At 45.1% G+C, this 17,475-nt stretch overlaps 1 protein-coding gene across 5 annotated transcripts in view; it reads left to right on the top strand.

Moving 5' to 3' along the window:
* LOC139558492 (trafficking protein particle complex subunit 9-like) overlaps nucleotides 1-17,475 on the top strand; it is a 296,688-nt gene that overhangs the window by 166,722 nt on the left and 112,491 nt on the right. For 4 of the 5 annotated variants that reach the window (XM_071373648.1, XM_071373652.1, XM_071373650.1 and 1 more), the window contains one exon: nucleotides 8,093-8,203. The exons of the other annotated variant lie outside the window; for it this stretch is intronic. In XM_071373648.1, the coding sequence (XP_071229749.1) occupies nucleotides 8,093-8,203 (111 nt within the window). The remainder of the gene's footprint in view (nucleotides 1-8,092; nucleotides 8,204-17,475) is intronic. 5 annotated transcript variants of the gene reach the window in all.

Below are 17,475 nucleotides of genomic sequence, written 5' to 3' on the forward strand. Positions count from 1 at the left end.
TTTCAATAATCTAATAAAACTATATTGAAAAAACATACTTTACGATGATATTGTGACATGTATCAAATAAAATCAAAGCCGGAGATAGTATTCGCCTATAACGACAGTTTTTCAGAAGGCAAAAACAGGTCCCTCCATGCGCCTTGCAGAAAACAGAAAATGGAGGACACGTCGTTCCAAGAGGTTTCTTTCCATCTCAGACCGAGATAATCAACTAATTTCTTCTCTCACTTCCTCTTGACATCTAGGGGAAGGTGTATGACGTGCACGTATAGTCATACGTATCATGCCCATTTATAGGCAGGTCCTTGAACAGAACATCGATTTCAGACTTTCCACTTCCTGGTCAGAAAGTGTGCTGCCAAATTAGTTCTGTTTTACCCACAGACAAAATTCAAACGGTTTTAGAAACTAGAGAGTGTTTTCTATCCAATAGTAATAATAATATGCATATTGTACGAGCAAGAATTGAGTACGAGGCCGTTTAAATTGGGCACGATTTTCCCCCAAAGTGAAAACAGCGCCCTCTGTCCTCATCAGGTTAACAAACTATAGTTTTGGCATGTCGGTTAGGACATCTACTTTGTGCATGACACAAGTAATTTTTCGAACATTTGTTTACAGACCAGATTATTTCACTTGTAGTTCACTGTATCACAATTCCAGTGGGTCAGAAGTTTACATACACTAAGTTGACTGTGCCTTTAAACAGCTTGGAAAATTCCAGAAAATTATGTCATGGCTTTAGAAGCTTCTGATAAGCTAATTTATATCATTTGTGTCAGTTGAAGGTGTACCTGTGGATGTATTTCAAGGCCTACCTTCAAACTCAGTACCTCTTTGCTTGACATCATGGGAAAATCAAAAGAAATCAGCCAAGACAAATGGTAGACTCCACTAGTCTGGTTCATCCTTGGGAGCAATTTCCAAACTCCTGAAGGTACCACGTTCATCTGTACAAACAATATTACGCAAGTATAAACACCATGGGACCACGCAGCCGTCATAACGCTCAGGAAGGAGACGCGTTCTGTCTCCTACAGATCAACGTACTTTGGTGGGAAAAGTGCAAATCAATCCCAGAACAGCAGCAAAGGACCTTGTGAAGATGCTGGAGGAAACAGGTACAAAAGTATCTCTATGCACAGTAAAACGAGTCCTATATCAACATAACCTGAAAGGCCGCTCAGCAAGGAAGAAGCCACTGCTCCAAAACTGCCATAAAAAAGCCAGACTACGGTTTGCAACTGCACATGGGGACAAAGATTGTACTTTTTGGAGGAAAAAGGGGGAGGCTTGCAAGCCGAAGGACACCATCCCAACCGTGAAGCACTGGGGTGGCAGCATCATGTGTGCTTTGCTGCAGGAGGGACTGGTGCACTTCACAAAATAAATAGATGGTATCATAAGGCAGGAAAATTATGTGGATCAATCCTTTAGAAAATTTGTGGGCAGAACTGAAAAAGTGTGTGCGAGCAAGGAGGCCTACAAACCTGACTTAGTTACACCAGCTCTGTCAGGAGGAATGGGCCAAACTTCACCCAATTTATTGTGGGAAGCTTGTGGAATGCTACCCAAAACGTTTGACCCAAGTTAAACAATTTAAAGGCAATGCTACCAAATACTAATTGAGTGTATGTAAACTTCTGACCCACTGGGAATGTGATGAAAGAAATAAGCAGAAATAAATCATTCTCTCTACTATTATTCTGACATTTCACATTCTTAAAATAAAGTGGTAATCCTAGCTGACCTAAAACAGGGCATTTTTACTAGGATTAAATGTCAGGAATTGTGAAAAACTGAGTTTAAATGTATTTGGCTAAGGTGTATGTAAACTTCTGACTTCAACTGTATGTGTTTATCACAGTACCAGTCAAAAGTTTGGACACACCTACTCATTCCAGGGTTTTTCTTTATTTTTACTATTTTCTACATTGTAAAATAATAGTGAAGACATCAAAACTATGGAAAACCATAATCATGTAGTAACCAAAAAAGTGTAAAAATCTGTTTCTTTAAAGTAGCCATCCTTTGCCTTGATGACAGCTTTGCACACTCTTCGCATTCTCTCAACCAATTTCACGATGGAATAGAATGGAATTTCACCTGGAATGCATTTCATTTAACATGTGTGCCTTGTTAAAAAGTTAATTTGTGGAATTTCTTTCCTTAATGCTTTTGAGCCAATCAGTTGTGTTGTGACAAGGTAGGGGTGGTATACAGAAGATAGCCCTATTTGGTAAAAGACCAAGTCCATATTATGGCAAGAACAGCTCAAATAAGCAAAGAGAAATGACATTCCATCGTCCGGCTTCTTCAGCAGTGGGATGATCTGAGACCAGCCACCCGGACCGCTGATGAAACTGAGGAGTATTTATGTCTGTAATAAAGCCTTTTTGTGGAGGAAAAGTCATTCGGATTGGCTGGGCCTGTCTCCCCAGTGGGTGGGCCTGTCTCCCAAGTTCCCGTCGAGGCCCACCAACAGCTGCACCGCTGCACAGTCATGTGAAATCCATAGATTAGGGCCTAATTAATGTATTTAATTTGACTGATTTACATATATGAACTGTAACTCAGTAAAATCGTTGAAATTGTTGCATGTTGCGTTTATATTTTTGTTCAGTGTATATATGTAATACAGTCATATCTGAAATTATTGGCACCCTTGATAATGATGAGCAGAAAATGATCTAAAATAAATAAAAATACTGAGGTAAAAAAAAAATAACAAGTAATAACCAAATCTCAAAAGAGCTAACATCCCTCCTCATGTGTTCTCCAATCTCATAAAACATTTTAGAAAAAGGCTCAGTGTCATTATTCTCGCAAGGGGAGGGTGCTGGTGAATTGAAAACAGGGGTACCAATAACTTTGACCAATATCTTTTTTAGATTTTTTTGTGTTACTTGTTGGACAAAATCTCTTTCTCTGAGCGATTGTATTAGTATAAAATAATATCATTTTCAGTTCTTTTTTTGCATGCAATATAGCTTAGTATTTGGATTCATTTTATACAGTCTTTTTTGTGCGTCTTTATAATAGGTGCCAATAATTATGACCTGACTGTATCTTTGTGCCTCCCTACCTATGTGTGAAATAGTCAATGATTCATTCATGATAGAAACCTGTTGGAACCGTACCGGTACTGCATACAGCAGCTGGGGTCTGTTATCTGACATAATGTTCCATAATGTTCCATACTGTCAGACACACACACGAGCACAAACACACGCACAGATGTTCCATGTTACCAGGACATGATTCAGTCTTCAGTCTAAACCTGTTGTTAGTAGCCCAGCCTTCTATCTGCTCTGTTCCCCACAGGCTCTCTCTCACACACACACACACACACACACACACACACACACACACACACACACACACACACACACACACACACACACACACACACACACACACACACACACACACACTCTAAAAATAGCAACACATTGGCAGCACTCTAAATCCAACCAGCCCAAGCATAATTAAGTATATTTATTTCACGTGGGAGTGTATAGGAGAGCTGAGGGCGTATTGTCACATATTGTGCCAGAGGAGCCGCTGTGGAATCAGCACATATTGATCGTGGATCCTGAGGATTGACCAGTCGTTGAGCTGCTTCTCCACTTTCTCGCTGCCTCCTTCTTCTGCCCAGTGATGATGATTTTTCTATCCTGTGGTGATGGCAGCCATTTTGGTGATGGCAGCCACACCAACCTCCACAGTACTCGGCTAGCTAGGCCACCTGTGTGTTGCTGTTTCAGATGAGACTGTCTGAATACCAATAAGCTATCTGAAGGAGTGACGGTGGCAGAAGTGGTCTCATCCATAGGGGTTTGCAGGCTGTGGATTTGTTTGGGGAGACAGCCAGTCAGATGATTTGCATGTCCATCTGTTTAAAAGCTAATTTGGCTGTCAGTGGTGGCTCTAAGAAGTGATGAGCTACCGTGGCCAGGCAGGTTTGGTGAATGGGTTGCCAAGTTTGGTAAGTTATTCTTCTCCGACGGGATGGGAGGCCTCTCCACCAACCATTAACGGTGAATGGCTGATCTCACGGCGCATTCGTCAGCGTGACATAGCGCTGTCCAGAATGGGAGACATTCGTTACCTGGTGGTGTTTGTGGGAGGGTGGAGGGTGTTTGCGTGTGAACATTCAAACACACACGTTACATAATGAAAACACATTAAGGAGCACTCGTCCATTCCTGTCCTGTCCTAACATCACAACATCAAAGGTATTAGTCCTTTCATCAGGGCCAGTTTCCTAGCTTTTGTAGGTGTATTGCTCCATTCCTCTCCAGCCTGTCTCTGTCTGTTTCTCCTCTCCAGCCTGTCTCTGTCTGTTTCTCCTCTCCAGCCTGTCTCTGTCTGTTTCTCAACTCCAGCCTGTCTCTGTCTGTTTCTCAACTCCAGCCTGTCTCTGTCTGTTTCTCAACTCCAGCCTGTCTCTGTCTGTTTCTCATCTCCAGCCTGTCTCTGTCTGTTTCTCCTCTCCAGCATGTCTCTGTCTGTTTCTCCTCTCCAGCCTGTCTCTGTTTCTCCTCTCCAGCCTGTCTCTGTATGTCTGTTTCTCCTCTCCAGCCTGTCTCTGTTTCTCCTCTCCAGCCTGTCTCTGTATGTCTCTTTCTCCTCTCCAGCCTGTCTCTGTATGTCTGTTTCTCCTCTCCAGCCTGTCTCTGTCTGTTTCTCCTCTCCAGCCTGTCTCTGTATGTCTGTTTCTCAACTCCAGCCTGTCTCTGTCTGTTTCTCAACTCCAGCCTGTCTCTGTCTGTTTCTCATCTCCAGCCTGTCTCTGTCTGTTTCTCCTCTCCAGCCTGTCTCTGTCTGTTTCTCCTCTCCAGCCTGTCTCTGTTTCTCCTCTCCAGCCTGTCTCTGTATGTCTGTTTCTCCTCTCCAGCCTGTCTCTGTATGTCTGTTTCTCCTCTCCAGCCTGTCTCTGTATGTCTGTTTCTCCTCTCCAGCCTGTCTCTGTCTGTTTCTCCTCTCCAGCCTGTCTCTGTTTCTCCTCTCCAGCCTGTCTCTGTATGTCTGTTTCTCCTCTCCAGCCTGTCTCTGTATGTCTGTTTTTCCTCTCCAGCCTGTCTCTGTTTCTGTTTCTCCTCTCCAGCCTGTCTCTGTATGTCTGTTTTTCCTCTTCAGCCTGTCTCTGTCTGTTTCTCCTCTCCAGCCTGTCTCTCTCTGACTGTTTCTCTTCTCCTCTCCAGCCTGTCTGTATTTTTCTCCTCTCCAGCCTGTCTCTGTATGTCTGTTTCTCCTCTCCAGCCTGTCTCTGTTTCTGTTTCTCCTCTCCAGCCTGTCTGTCTCTTTCTCCTCTCCAGCCTGTCTGTCTGTTTCTCCTCTCCAGCCTGTCTGTCTGTTTCTCCTCTCCAGCCTGTCTGTCTGTTTCTCCTCTCCAGCCTGTCTCTGTATGTCTGTTTTTCCTCTCCAGCCTGTCTCTGTATGTCTGTTTCTCCTCTCCAGCCTGTCTCTGTATGTCTGTTTCTCCTCTCCAGCCTGTCTCTGTATGTCTGTTTCTCCTCTCCAGCCTGTCTCTGTATGTCTGTTTCTCCTCTCCAGCCTGTCTCTGTATGTCTGTTTCTCCTCTCCAGCCTGTCTCTGTATGTATGTTTCTCCTCTCCAGCCTGTCTCTGTTTCTCCTCTCCAGCCTGTCTCTGTATGTCTGTTTCTCCTCTCCAGCCTGTCTCTGTATGTCTGTTTCTCCTCTCCAGCCTGTCTCTGTATGTATGTTTCTCCTCTCCAGCCTGTCTCTGTTTCTCCTCTCCAGCATGTCTGTCTGTTTCTCCGCTCCAGCCTGTCTCTGTATGTCTGTTTCTCCTCTCCTCTCCAGCCTGTCTGTCTGTTTCTCTTCTCCAGCCTGTCTCTGTATGTCTGTTTCTCCTCTCCAGCCTGTCTCTGTATGTCTGTTTCTCCTCTCCAGCCTGTCTCTGTATGTCTGTTTCTCCCCTCCAGCCTGTCTCTGTATGTCTGTTTCTCCTCTCCAGCCTGTCTCTCCTCTCGCCTTACCGCCTGTCTCGATCTGTTTCTCCTCTCCAGCCTGTCTCGATCTGTTTCTCCTCTCCAGCCTGTCTCGATCTGTTTCTCCGCTCCAGCCTGTCTCGATCTGTTTCTCCTCTCCAGCCTGTCTCGATCTGTTTCTCCTCTCCAGCCTGTCTCGATCTGTTTCTCCTCTCCAGCCTGTCTCGATCTGTTTCTCCTCTCCAGCCTGTCTCGATCTGTTTCTCCTCTCCAAGCCTGTCTCGGTCTGTTTCTCCTCTCCAGCCTGTCTCGGTCTGTTTCTCCTCTCCAGCCTGTCTCGGTCTGTTTCTCCTCTCCAGCCTGTCTCGATCTGTTTCTCCTCTCCAGCCTGTCTCGATCTGTTTCTCCTCTCCAGCCTGTCTCGATCTGTTTCTCCTCTCCAAGCCTGTCTAAATCTGTCTTACACATTCTCTTTTTCTTATTTTTCCACAAAACAGGTAAAAGACATCATTCCTTGGAAAAATAAATAGTTTTAAGAATGGTCCTATATTTTCTCTGAAATTAAAATAGTGTACACTGAGTGTACAAAACATTTAGAACACCTTCCTAATATTGAGTTGTACTCCCCCGTTTTGCCCTCAGAACAGACGCAATTCTTTGGGGCATGGAGTCTTCAAGGTGTTGCAAGCATTCCACGGAGAAGCTGGCCCATGTCGACTCCAATGCTTCCCACAGTTGTGTCAAGTTGGCTGGATGTCCTTTGGGCGGGTGGACTATTCTTGATACACACAGGAAACTGTTGAGCGTTAAAAAAACAGCAGCGTTGCAGTTCTTGACACACTCAAACCGGTGCGCCTGGCACCAAATAGCATACCCCTTTCAAAGGGACTTAAATGTTTTGTCTGGCCTATTCACCGTCACAATTCAGGTCTCTATTGTCTCGAGGCTTAAAAAATATCCCTTTTTTTTCAAACTGGTCTTCTCCTCTTCATCTACACTGATTTGAAGTGGATTTAACAGGAGACATCAACAAGGGATCCTTAGCTTTCACCTGGATTCACCTGGTCAGTCTGTCATGGAAAGATTATGTTTGTACACTCAGTGTATGTACTGTAGTCCATAGTACATACGGAGGTACTCAAAACGCAACTGATCTCAAAAATCTATTCTATCACCCATGTACTGTAGGCAAGGTGTAGGAAGACTGCTGGCTCACCTACTTTCCAGACCACAAACCTGTAAAGGACCGCTTTACCCTCGGCCGTCCCGTCTAACTGCTTCCCTCCCTCCTCTTAGAGAGAGACACCATGTCCTCAGCCCTTCCACTCTACTTTTTTCCTCCCTGAGTTAATGGAGATTTCATCAGAGTTTGTCCCGGCCCCCTAATAAAGTGTCAGAGTAATTAAAATACCACATTTCAAGCAGGAGCGTCCATGTTTCTCCAACTGTCTCTTTGTCTCTGCTGGAGGACATGATTAACCCAGTAGACGGTTGTACCAAAAGAGAGAGGGGGGGGAGACAACTGATTTATCCTCCCCACAGTTTAGCTGGACCATCAATCAGGAAGCACCGACACAGCAGCTTAGCCAATCAGGAGAGAGCGACATACCGTAGAACAGGGCTGTGAAAACCCTCACCACAGCAGTAGCTTAATAGCGAAAACTATCAGGAAGTCATCTGGGCGACGTGTATAATGTTGCAACATGCACATCGCAGACGGTGGCTCTGTAGCCGGCGTAGAAATGTTTTACAAGTGAACCTTTTCAACAAGTATCCAGCCGGGAGACTGACTGATACCCTCGGTGTTGCTAAGTGAACACTGAACTGACCTTTCAATTTTATCTTGGGTATATCAGTAAATAATTAATCAAGTTAATATCAATTTAACAGTGTATTCTAGTGTTCTGTGTCTGTGTACGGTAGCTACTGTACTGGCTTGTGTGTTCTGTTCTGTTCCTCTTTCCTATTTGAAGAGAGTGGGCATGACACTCGTTCACAATTACACGCTGGATGTTGTATTACTTCTGGTTAAAAACATTGCTCTCTCTCTCTCCCCAGTACCCATCATTTGTGTGTGTGTGTGTGTGTGTGTGTGTGTGTGGTTCTAACCCGGTTGTACCTTTCTCCCCAGAACCCGTCAGTGCCACCTGCTGCTGGACGTGTTCAATTCAACAGAACATGAGCTGACGGTCAGTGCCAACAACAACCAGGACCTGGTGCTGCACCCCTCAGAGTGTCAGAGGTATGTGACCTTTAACCTGCACATTCACAGGGAGCCAGTGGATAACAGTCCATTCCATGTATTAAATGTACACACATTGTGGGCCAGGCTTCTGTTTTGAACATGAGCGCGTAAATGAATGAACGTATATGAACACAAACTCAAATCCAACCAGTCAGAGTCATGTGAGTGAACGATATACACTGAGTGTACAAAACATTAGGAAAACCTGCTCTTTGACTAGGTGAATCCAGGTGAAACCTATGGTCCCTTATTGATGTCCCTTATTGATGAGACATGGATGTTGTATGTGTGCCATTCAGAGTGAATGGGCAAGACAAAATATTTATGTGCCTTTGAATGGGGTATGGTAGTAGGTGCCAGGCGCACCGGTTTGTGTCAAGAACTGCAACGTTGCTGGGTTTTTCACACTCAACAGTTTCCCGTGTGTATCAAGAATGGTCCACCACCCAAAGGACATCCAGCCAACTTGACACAATTGTGGGAAGCATTGGAGTCAACAAGGGCCAGCATCCCTGTGGAATGGTTTCTGCACCTTGTGGAGTCCATGGCCTGGCGAATTGAGGCTGTTCTGGGGGCAAAAAGGGCGGGGTGCAACTCAATATTAGGAAAGTGTTCTGAATGTTTTGTACACTGTGTATACTGTGACCAAGCCCATGTTGTGTGTGTGTATCATGTGACATATATAGCCTACATATAGCCTGCAGTGTATCTTCTGTCTTCAGGTGCTTTAAACAGCGTTCTAATAGCTGTAGTTGGGTTAATGAGACTGTAATGGCTAAGTATGGATTAGTGCCGACGGGTCAACTCTGTCTTGTTGACCTAACCATGGTAGTTAGGTCCATTATTGACATCCCGCTCTGGGGTGTTTTACTGGGGGTCAATAACGACAGCCTCTGGAGCCGCCCTTTAAAGGGGTAGTTCACCCAAATGTTCAAAATGACATTGGTTTCCTTACCCTGTGAGAGGTCTATAGACAAGGTGAACTAATCAAATCACGATTATCACTGCTGTCTTAATTTGGCCATAGACTGCTTACAGGGTAAAGAAACCAATTCATAATTTTGTGATTTGAGTGAACTATGCCTTTAACATCCTCCTTTACTAGATAACCTAAACTTTCTAAATATGTCTATGGAGCTGCTCATGTCACTGGAGTTTAGTATGAGACAAGATAATCATGTTGACTTTGAACACTAAGCGGGGGCTGAATCAGTAGCTAGCTGTATCTCTCAACGCACATTCATTCTGCGTTGATGAAGACATGTCGGACATTTGTTTACATTGAGAGCTGCTGTACGTCTTGACATGGGATTATTCCGACACTGTCGCTTCCTCTCCCTTTCCTTTTCCCCTCTCCACCTCTGAAACCTCTCTCCCTTCCCCTCTCCATCTCTGAAACCTCTCTCCCTTTCCCTTCCCCCTCTCCATCTCTGAACCTCTCTCCCTTTCCCTTCCCACTCTCCATCTCTGAACCTCTCTCCATTTCCCTTCCCCCTCTCCATCTCTGAACCTCTCTCCCTATCCCTTCCCCCTCTCCATCTCTGAACCTCTCTCCATTTCCCTTTCCCCCCTCCATCTCTGAACCTCTCTCCATTTCCCTTCCTCCTCTCCATCTCTGAAACTCTCTCCCTTTCCCTTCCCCCTCTCCATCTCTGAACCTCTCTCCCTTTCCCTTCCCACTCTCCATCTCTGAACCTCTCTCCATTTCCCTTCCCCCTCTCCATCTCTGAACCTCTCTCCCTATCCCTTCCCCCTCTCCATCTCTGAACCTCTCTCCATTTCCCTTCCCCCTCTCCATCTCTGAACCTCTCTCCCTATCCCTTCACCCTCTCCATCTCTGAACCTCTCTCCATTTCCCTTCCCCCTCTCCATCTCTGAACCTTCTCTCCCTTTCCCCTCTCCATCTCTGAACCTCTCCCTTTCCCTTCCCCCTCTCCATCTCTGAACCCTCTCTCCCTTTCCCTTCCCCCTCTCCATCTCTGAACCTCTCTCCCTTTCCCTTTCCCCTCTCCATCTCTGAAACCTCTCTCCCTTTCCCTTCCCCCTCTCCATCTCTGAAACTCTCTCCCTTTCCCTTTCCCCTCTCCATCTCTGAACCTCTCTCCCTTTCCCTTTCCCCTCTCCATCTCTGAACCTCTCTCCCTTTCCCTTCCCCCTCTCCATCTCTGAACCTCTCTTCCCTTTCCCCTCTCCATCTCTGAACCTCTCTCCCTTTCCCCTCTCCATCTCTGAACCTCTCTCCCTTTCCCTTTCCCCTCTCCATCTCTGAACCCTCTCTCCCTTTCCCTTTCCCCTCTCCATCTCTGAACCCTCTCTCCCTTTCCCTTTCCACTCTCCATCTCTGAACTTCTCTCCCTTCCCTTTCCCCTCTCCATCTCTGAACCCTCTCTCCCTTTCCACTCTCCATCTCTGAACCTCTCTCCCTTTCCCTTCCCCCTCTCCATCTCTGAACCTCTCTCCCTTCCCCCTCTCCATCTCTGAACCTCTCTCCCTTCCCTCTCTCCTTCCCCCTCTCCCATCTCTGAACCTCTCTCCCTATCCCTTCCCCCTCTCCATCTCTTAACCTCTCTCCCTTCCCCCTCTCCATCTCTGAAACCTCTCTCCCTTCTCCCTTCCCCCTCTCCATCTCTGAACCTCTCTCCCTTCCCCCCTCTCCATCTCTGAACCTCTCTCCCTGCCTCCATTCCTCTCCTCTCTTCCGCACACCGCATGTTATTCCTCTGAACGAGTTATGACTCCTGTCACAGCTATGAGTGAGACAACACAGGGTGGTGTGGGGCTGTTCCTTACTCTACAGGAGAGGAATGTTCTCTTACAGCCTGCATCTGAGACAACACAGGGTGGTGTTGGGCTGTTCCTTACTCTACAGGAGAGGAATGTTCTCTTACAGCCTGCATCTGAGACAACACAGGGTGGTGTGGGGCTGTTCCTTACTCTACAGGAGAGGAATGTTCTCTTACAGCCTGCATCTGAGACAACACAGGGTGGTGTTGGGCTGTTACTCTACAGGAGAGGAATGTTCTCTTACAGCCTGCATCTGAGACAACACAGGGTGGTGTGGGGCTGTTCCTTACTCTACAGGAGAGGAATGTTCTCTTACAGCCTGCATCTGAGACAACACAGGGTGGTGTGGGGCTGTTCCTTACTCTACAGGAGAGGAATGTTCTCTTACAGCCTGCATCTGAGACAACACAGGGTGGTGTTGGGCTGTTCCTTACTCTACAGGAGAGGAATGTTCTCTTACAGCCTGCATCTGAGACAACACAGGGTGGTGTGGGGCTGTTCCTTACTCTACAGGAGAGGAATGTTCTCTTACAGCCTGCATCTGAGACAACACAGGGTGGTGTGGGGCTGTTCCTTACTCTACAGGAGAGGAATGTTCTCTTACAGCCTGCATCTGAGACAACACAGGGTGGTGTTGGGCTGTTCCTTACTCTACAGGAGAGGAATGTTCTCTTACAGCCTGGATCTGAGACAACACAGGGTGGTGTGGGGCTGTTCCTTACTCTACAGGAGAGGAATGTTCTCTTACAGCCTGCATCTGAGACAACACAGGGTGGTGGTGGGGCTGTTCCTTACTCTACAGGAGAGGAATGTTCTCTTACAGCCTGCATCTGAGACAACACAGGGGGGGGTGGGGATGTTCTTTTCAGCCACACAGCCAAATAGCGGAATATTCTCACTATCCTTCTGTAGGACTATTGGAAAATGTCTCTAGAAATGGTTAGCCTAGCATGTCTATTTTTCTTATTCTCTACATGGCTGGTTCATAAGTCCATTTTGCTGTTACAAAGATAGAGGGAGGTCTCCTAACTTTTCCAGGAAAGTGACAGTAAGACTTTGGACCGCCCTGTTCTCGTGTCTATGGTACAGCAATAACACGTTAGACATGATGAACCCACTGCCTTCGGAGAGGTCTTGTCAAGAGGTCGGGCTGTCTTTTAAAGACTTTTAATTCAAAGTGTGCATGTGAGCCGGTTACAGGCAGGTCAGCAGTTCATTTTTAATCGCTGGTGTTACAGCCACAGTGGAGACACAGAGCTCTGAATCCTGCCTGAGCTTCAATACATTAGAACAGGAGAACACTCTCAGTGAACTGAAGCCCTGGTTTCTATAATATATGAAGGTAAATGGTACGTATTATATTTAATACAGTTTATTATCAACGTCTTTGATTTTTGTTTGTTTCTATAATTGTCAAATTTTTTCTCTCGGTTTTTTGCGTTATTAACAAAAACACTCAATCTGTTTAAATAGTGCTATTGTATATGTTTAAAGTTACCTTGGAAATCTTTATTTGCAGAAATACAACTCGAGTGCGCCTGCGTGTGTGTGTGTGTGTGTGTGTGTGTGTGTGTGTGTGTGTGTGTGTGTGTGTGTGTGTGCGCGCGCGGCTGCTCGTGTGTGTGTGCGTGCGCGGCTGCTCGTGTGTGTGTGTGTGCGCGGCTGCTCGTGTGTGTGTGTGTGTGTGTGCGCGGCTGCTCGTGTGTGTGCGTGTGTGTGTGTGTGTGTGCGCGGCTGCTCGTGTGTGTGTGTGTGTGTGTGGACGTGTTTAACTATTCTTGTGGGGACCAGAAGTCCCTACAAGAATAGTAAACAAAGTAAAAATTGACCAGCTGGGGACATTTTGTTAGTCCCCACAAGGTCAAATGCTATTTCTAGGGGGTTTAGGGTTAAGGTTAGAATTAGTGTTAGGGTTAGAATTAAGTTAAATATTAAGGTTAGGAGCTAGGGTTAGTTGTAGGGTTAGGGTTAGGGTTAGGGTTAGGGTTAGGGTTAGGGTTAGGGTTAGGGTTAGGGTTAGGGTTAGGGCTAGGGTTAGGGTTAGGGTTAGGGTTAGGGTAAGAGTACGGGTTAGGATTAGGGTTAGGTTTAGGGTTAGGGAAAATAGGATTTTGAATGGGACTGAATTGTATGTCCCCACAAGGTTAGCTGTACAAGACTGTGTGTGTGTGTGCGGCTGCTCGTGTGTGTGTGTGTGCGTGTGTGTGTGTGTGTGTGTGTGTGTGTGTGCGCGGCTGCTCGTGTGTGTGTGTGTGTGTGTGTGTGTGTGTGTGTGTGTGTGTGTGTGTGTGTGTGTGTGTGTGTGTGTGTGTGTGTGTGTGTGTGTGTGTGTGTGTGCGCGCGGCTGCTCGTGTGCGAGTTCATCGAAGAAGGAACGAGGTCTGGTTGCTTTCATCTTCTCCCATCTTCGAACGCTCACTCTTCCAGATCTTTACCACTCGTTCCTGTTCATTACAGCTGAAAGACAGATGAGAGGTGCAGGATATATGAATGAAAATGGCCCCTCTGATGTTTGGAAGCCCTAGAAAGCTCAAACACCGACCTCTGTCAGCCTCTTCAACCAAAGCCCCTTTTGTCTCTCTCTCTCTTTGTGTATGAGAACCATGGGGAATAGGGAGAATAGAGAGAGCAGGACTTGTCTATTGTAGTTTGGTTGTTTTGTCTTGATTTGAATGAGGAGCCACAATGTTATTCATGACTTTAATGAAATTCACAGCATGAGATCTCAAGGGATCATAACCCGCAGTTAAAATTAGACAACCTTTATGCAGACCTGAATAAAGCTAAATAAACCAATGTAGGGGGGACAGGTGACATTCTTGTCGATGAAATACACGTTGCCAGTTTATTAGGTACTCCTTCTAGTACCGGGTCGGACCCGCCTTTGCCTCCAGAACAGCCTGAAGTCTTCAGGGCATGGAAACGTTGCTCAATTGGTATCAAGGGACCTAACATGTGCCAGGAAAACATTCTCCACACCATTACACCACCGCCACCAGCCTGTACCGTTGACACCAGGCAGGATGGGGCCATGGACTCATGCTGCTTACGCCAAATCCTGACCCTGCCATCAGCCAGACGCAACAGGAACCGGGATTCGTCGGACCAGGCAATGTTTTTCTACTCCTCAATTGTCCAGTGTTGGTGATGGCGGGCCCACTGGAGCCGCTTCTTCTTGTTTGTATCTGATAGGAGTGGAACCTGGTGTGGTCGTTTGCTGCTTGAGCCCATCCGTGACGAGGACCAACGAGTTGTGGGTTCTGAGATCCTGTTGGGCACACCACTGTGTTGTTATTTGCCTGTTTGTGGCCCGTCTCTTAGCTTGCACGACTCTCGCCATTCTCCTTCGACCTCTTTCATCAACGAGCTGTTTTCACCCACAGGACAGCCGCTGACTGGATGTGTTTTGTTTGTCGCTCCATTCTCTGTAAACCCTAGACACTGTCATGCACGAATAGCCCAGGAGGCCACACATTTCTGACCTACTGGAAGCAGCACAACTAGCACTCACAATCATTACATTTACATTTAAGTCATTTAGCAGACGCTCTTATCCAGCGCAATCATACTGCGCTCAGTCACTTAGGTCACTCGTTTTGTCAATTCAAACGTTCAATCAAACAGTAACTGAATACCTCGATTACTGTCTGCCTGCTTTATATAGCAAGCAACGTCCACGTGACTCACTGTCTGTAGGAGCGAACTATTTTCGTGAACGGGGGAGTGTACCTAATAAACTGGCCACTGAGTGTCAGACATCATGACCGCTTCCAAACAAACTACTATAAGAAACGTGTGCCCTAGGCCTAAAGAAGCCCTAATACTAATGAATCTGGAGAAGAAGAACCAACAGCCATTCTCCCTTAGTTGGTGGTTGTTCTCCCCACTGACTTCCTAGAGTGTGTGTGCGTGCTGTGTGTTTGTGCGCAGGTGCAGGTGCCGTGTGTGAGTTGAGCCCCTGAAGTATCAGTGTAATCTGTAACTGACTGCCAGACAGGAAAGATCCCCGAGGGGCTTCTTTTCATCTCTCTCTGTCTCTTCTGTGTGAACAAAAGCTCAGGGTGAACGTCCTTCACTGGAGTATCTCATGATAGTCTCCATAATATCCTTTCAGGTTTTTTGCTCCATTCATCCTGCAGGCTGCTGTTATTTCCTGCATGGCCTGAAGCCTCTGTCTGAATCACAGGTCTTTCCTGAGGTTTTGTTCTTTCAGCTCTGTAGTGGTGGCCCATTGAGTTGCTCGGTCTGTTTGCAGACATGGATGATGGAGAACTTTGAAACAACATTCCATTGCGCAGCCATGATGACGTTTTCACTCAGGGCCCCCATTCCAGCTTTGGGGAACATCCTGTGTCCCCCCTTCCTTATTTCCTGCAATTCTACACATTTTGTCATGGGGTGCAAAGAAAATATTGCCGTTTTAAAGCTAATTTTCTTGCAACTCTATACATGGGGCGGCAGGTAGCCTAGTGGTTAGAGCGTTGGGCCAGTAACCGAAAGGTTGCTAGATCGAATCCCCGAGCTGACAAGGTAAAAATCTGTCTTTCTGACCGTGAACAAGGCAGTTAACCCACTGTTCCTAGGCCGTCGTTGTAAATAAGAATTTGTTCTTAACTGACTTGCCTAGTTAAAGGTTAAATAAAAAATATAAAATGCATATTGCCATGTCTTATGTGTTTTCATGTGATATTTGAGTGACAAAAAAAATACAATATCTATGGAATATAGTAAATTAAAGAAAAAAAGTTGACTTGGGCTAGTTGATCTGGACATCTCTGACAAGTTCTAAAGGACCAACATGACAAGATGCACTACCCAATTTCGAAATTGTACCTCGTGCATTCTACTATTACAACTTTCAATAGTAAGTTGAAAGCCACACTGAATTTCTTAAAAATAATTATATATACAGTACCAGTCAAAAGTTTGGACATCAGAACTATGAAATAACACATATGGAATCATGTAGGAACCAAAAAAGTGTTAAACAAATCTAAATATATTTTATTGTTTCGATTCTTCAAAGTAGCTACCCTTTGCCTTGACAGCTTTGTAGATTTGGCGTTCTCTCAACCAGCTTCATGAGGTAGACACCTGGAATGCATTTCAATTAACAAGTGTGCCTTGTTAACTTGTGGAATTTCATTCCCTAATGCATTTGAGCCAATCAGTTGTGTTGTGACAAGGTAGTGATGGTATACAGAAGATAGCCCTATTTGGTAAAAGACCAAGTCCATATTATGTCAAGAACAGCTCAAATAAGCAAAGAGAAACAACAGTCTATCATTAATTTAAGACATGAGTGCAGTCGCAAAAACTATCATGCATTATAATGAAACTGGCTCTCATGAGGACCGCCAGACTCAGAGTTAACTCTGCTGCAGAGGATAAGTTCATTAGAGTTAACCGCACCTCAGATTGCAGCCCAAATAAATTCTTCACAGAGTTCAAGTAACGGACACATCTCAACATCAACTGTTCAGAAGAGACTCGCATGAATCAGGCCTTCATTGTCTAATTGCTGTAAAGAAACCACTACTAAAGGACACCAATAAGAAGAAGAGACTTGCTTGGGCCAAGAAACACGAGCAACGAACATTAGACCGGTGGAACTCTGTCTTTTGGTCTGATCATTTAAAATGTGAGATTTTTGGTTCCAATCGCCATGTCTTTTTTTTTTCTCCCTAAGGGGTCAGCTTAATATTGCAGAAAGTATGTTGCTTCCATCAATGTAATTGTCTGCATCATTTCCAATCCCCCATATATTTTTTGGGTAAGTATATATATATCCATATACATACACACATATACACATATATACATACACATACCTATATAGACATACATACTTTAAAAAAAGAATATACCTTTATTATTCCCCGCAAACCCTACCACCCTTCCCCCAATTGGAGTAAACCAATAAACACTTAGGCTTCTACCTTCAGTTTATATATCTTATACACATTTTACAGACACAATCTATTTTACAATAGTTATATTTTGTTTGTTTTTAGTCCTTCCTCTATTTCTGATGTTCATCCAGTTTGATTTCTATTTGTAACTGTGCTATTTCACAAAAGTTCTGAACCTATATACATTTTACAGACCCCGAATGTTTTACATTGTTTATCTTGTTATTAGTCCCACCCTTCAGCTCCATTCAACCCCTCCCATCTATCTCTTAACACCATCCATTTTGGATTTCTATTTGCCATATATTTTTCAACTGTGCTGTGTTGCTTCACAAAATTATTGAACCTTTCTCTTCCCATAGCTTCTACAGATTGTGAATTAAAAATAAACATTTTTGCTTAAATAATTATTATATTATTGATTGATTGACTGTGGCTTTTCGAAGCACCCAGTATTGCTATCTGCAGCGTTAGTTCTAGGCAAATGTTGCAAATCTTCAGCCATTCCTGGACCTGTGACCAAAAACGAGCTACATATGGACAATACCAAAATAAATAATCTAATGACTCTGT

The sequence above is a fragment of the Salvelinus alpinus genome, chromosome 29 (assembly GCF_045679555.1).
Source record: "Salvelinus alpinus chromosome 29, SLU_Salpinus.1, whole genome shotgun sequence".
Taxonomy (NCBI): Eukaryota; Metazoa; Chordata; class Actinopteri; order Salmoniformes; family Salmonidae; genus Salvelinus; species Salvelinus alpinus.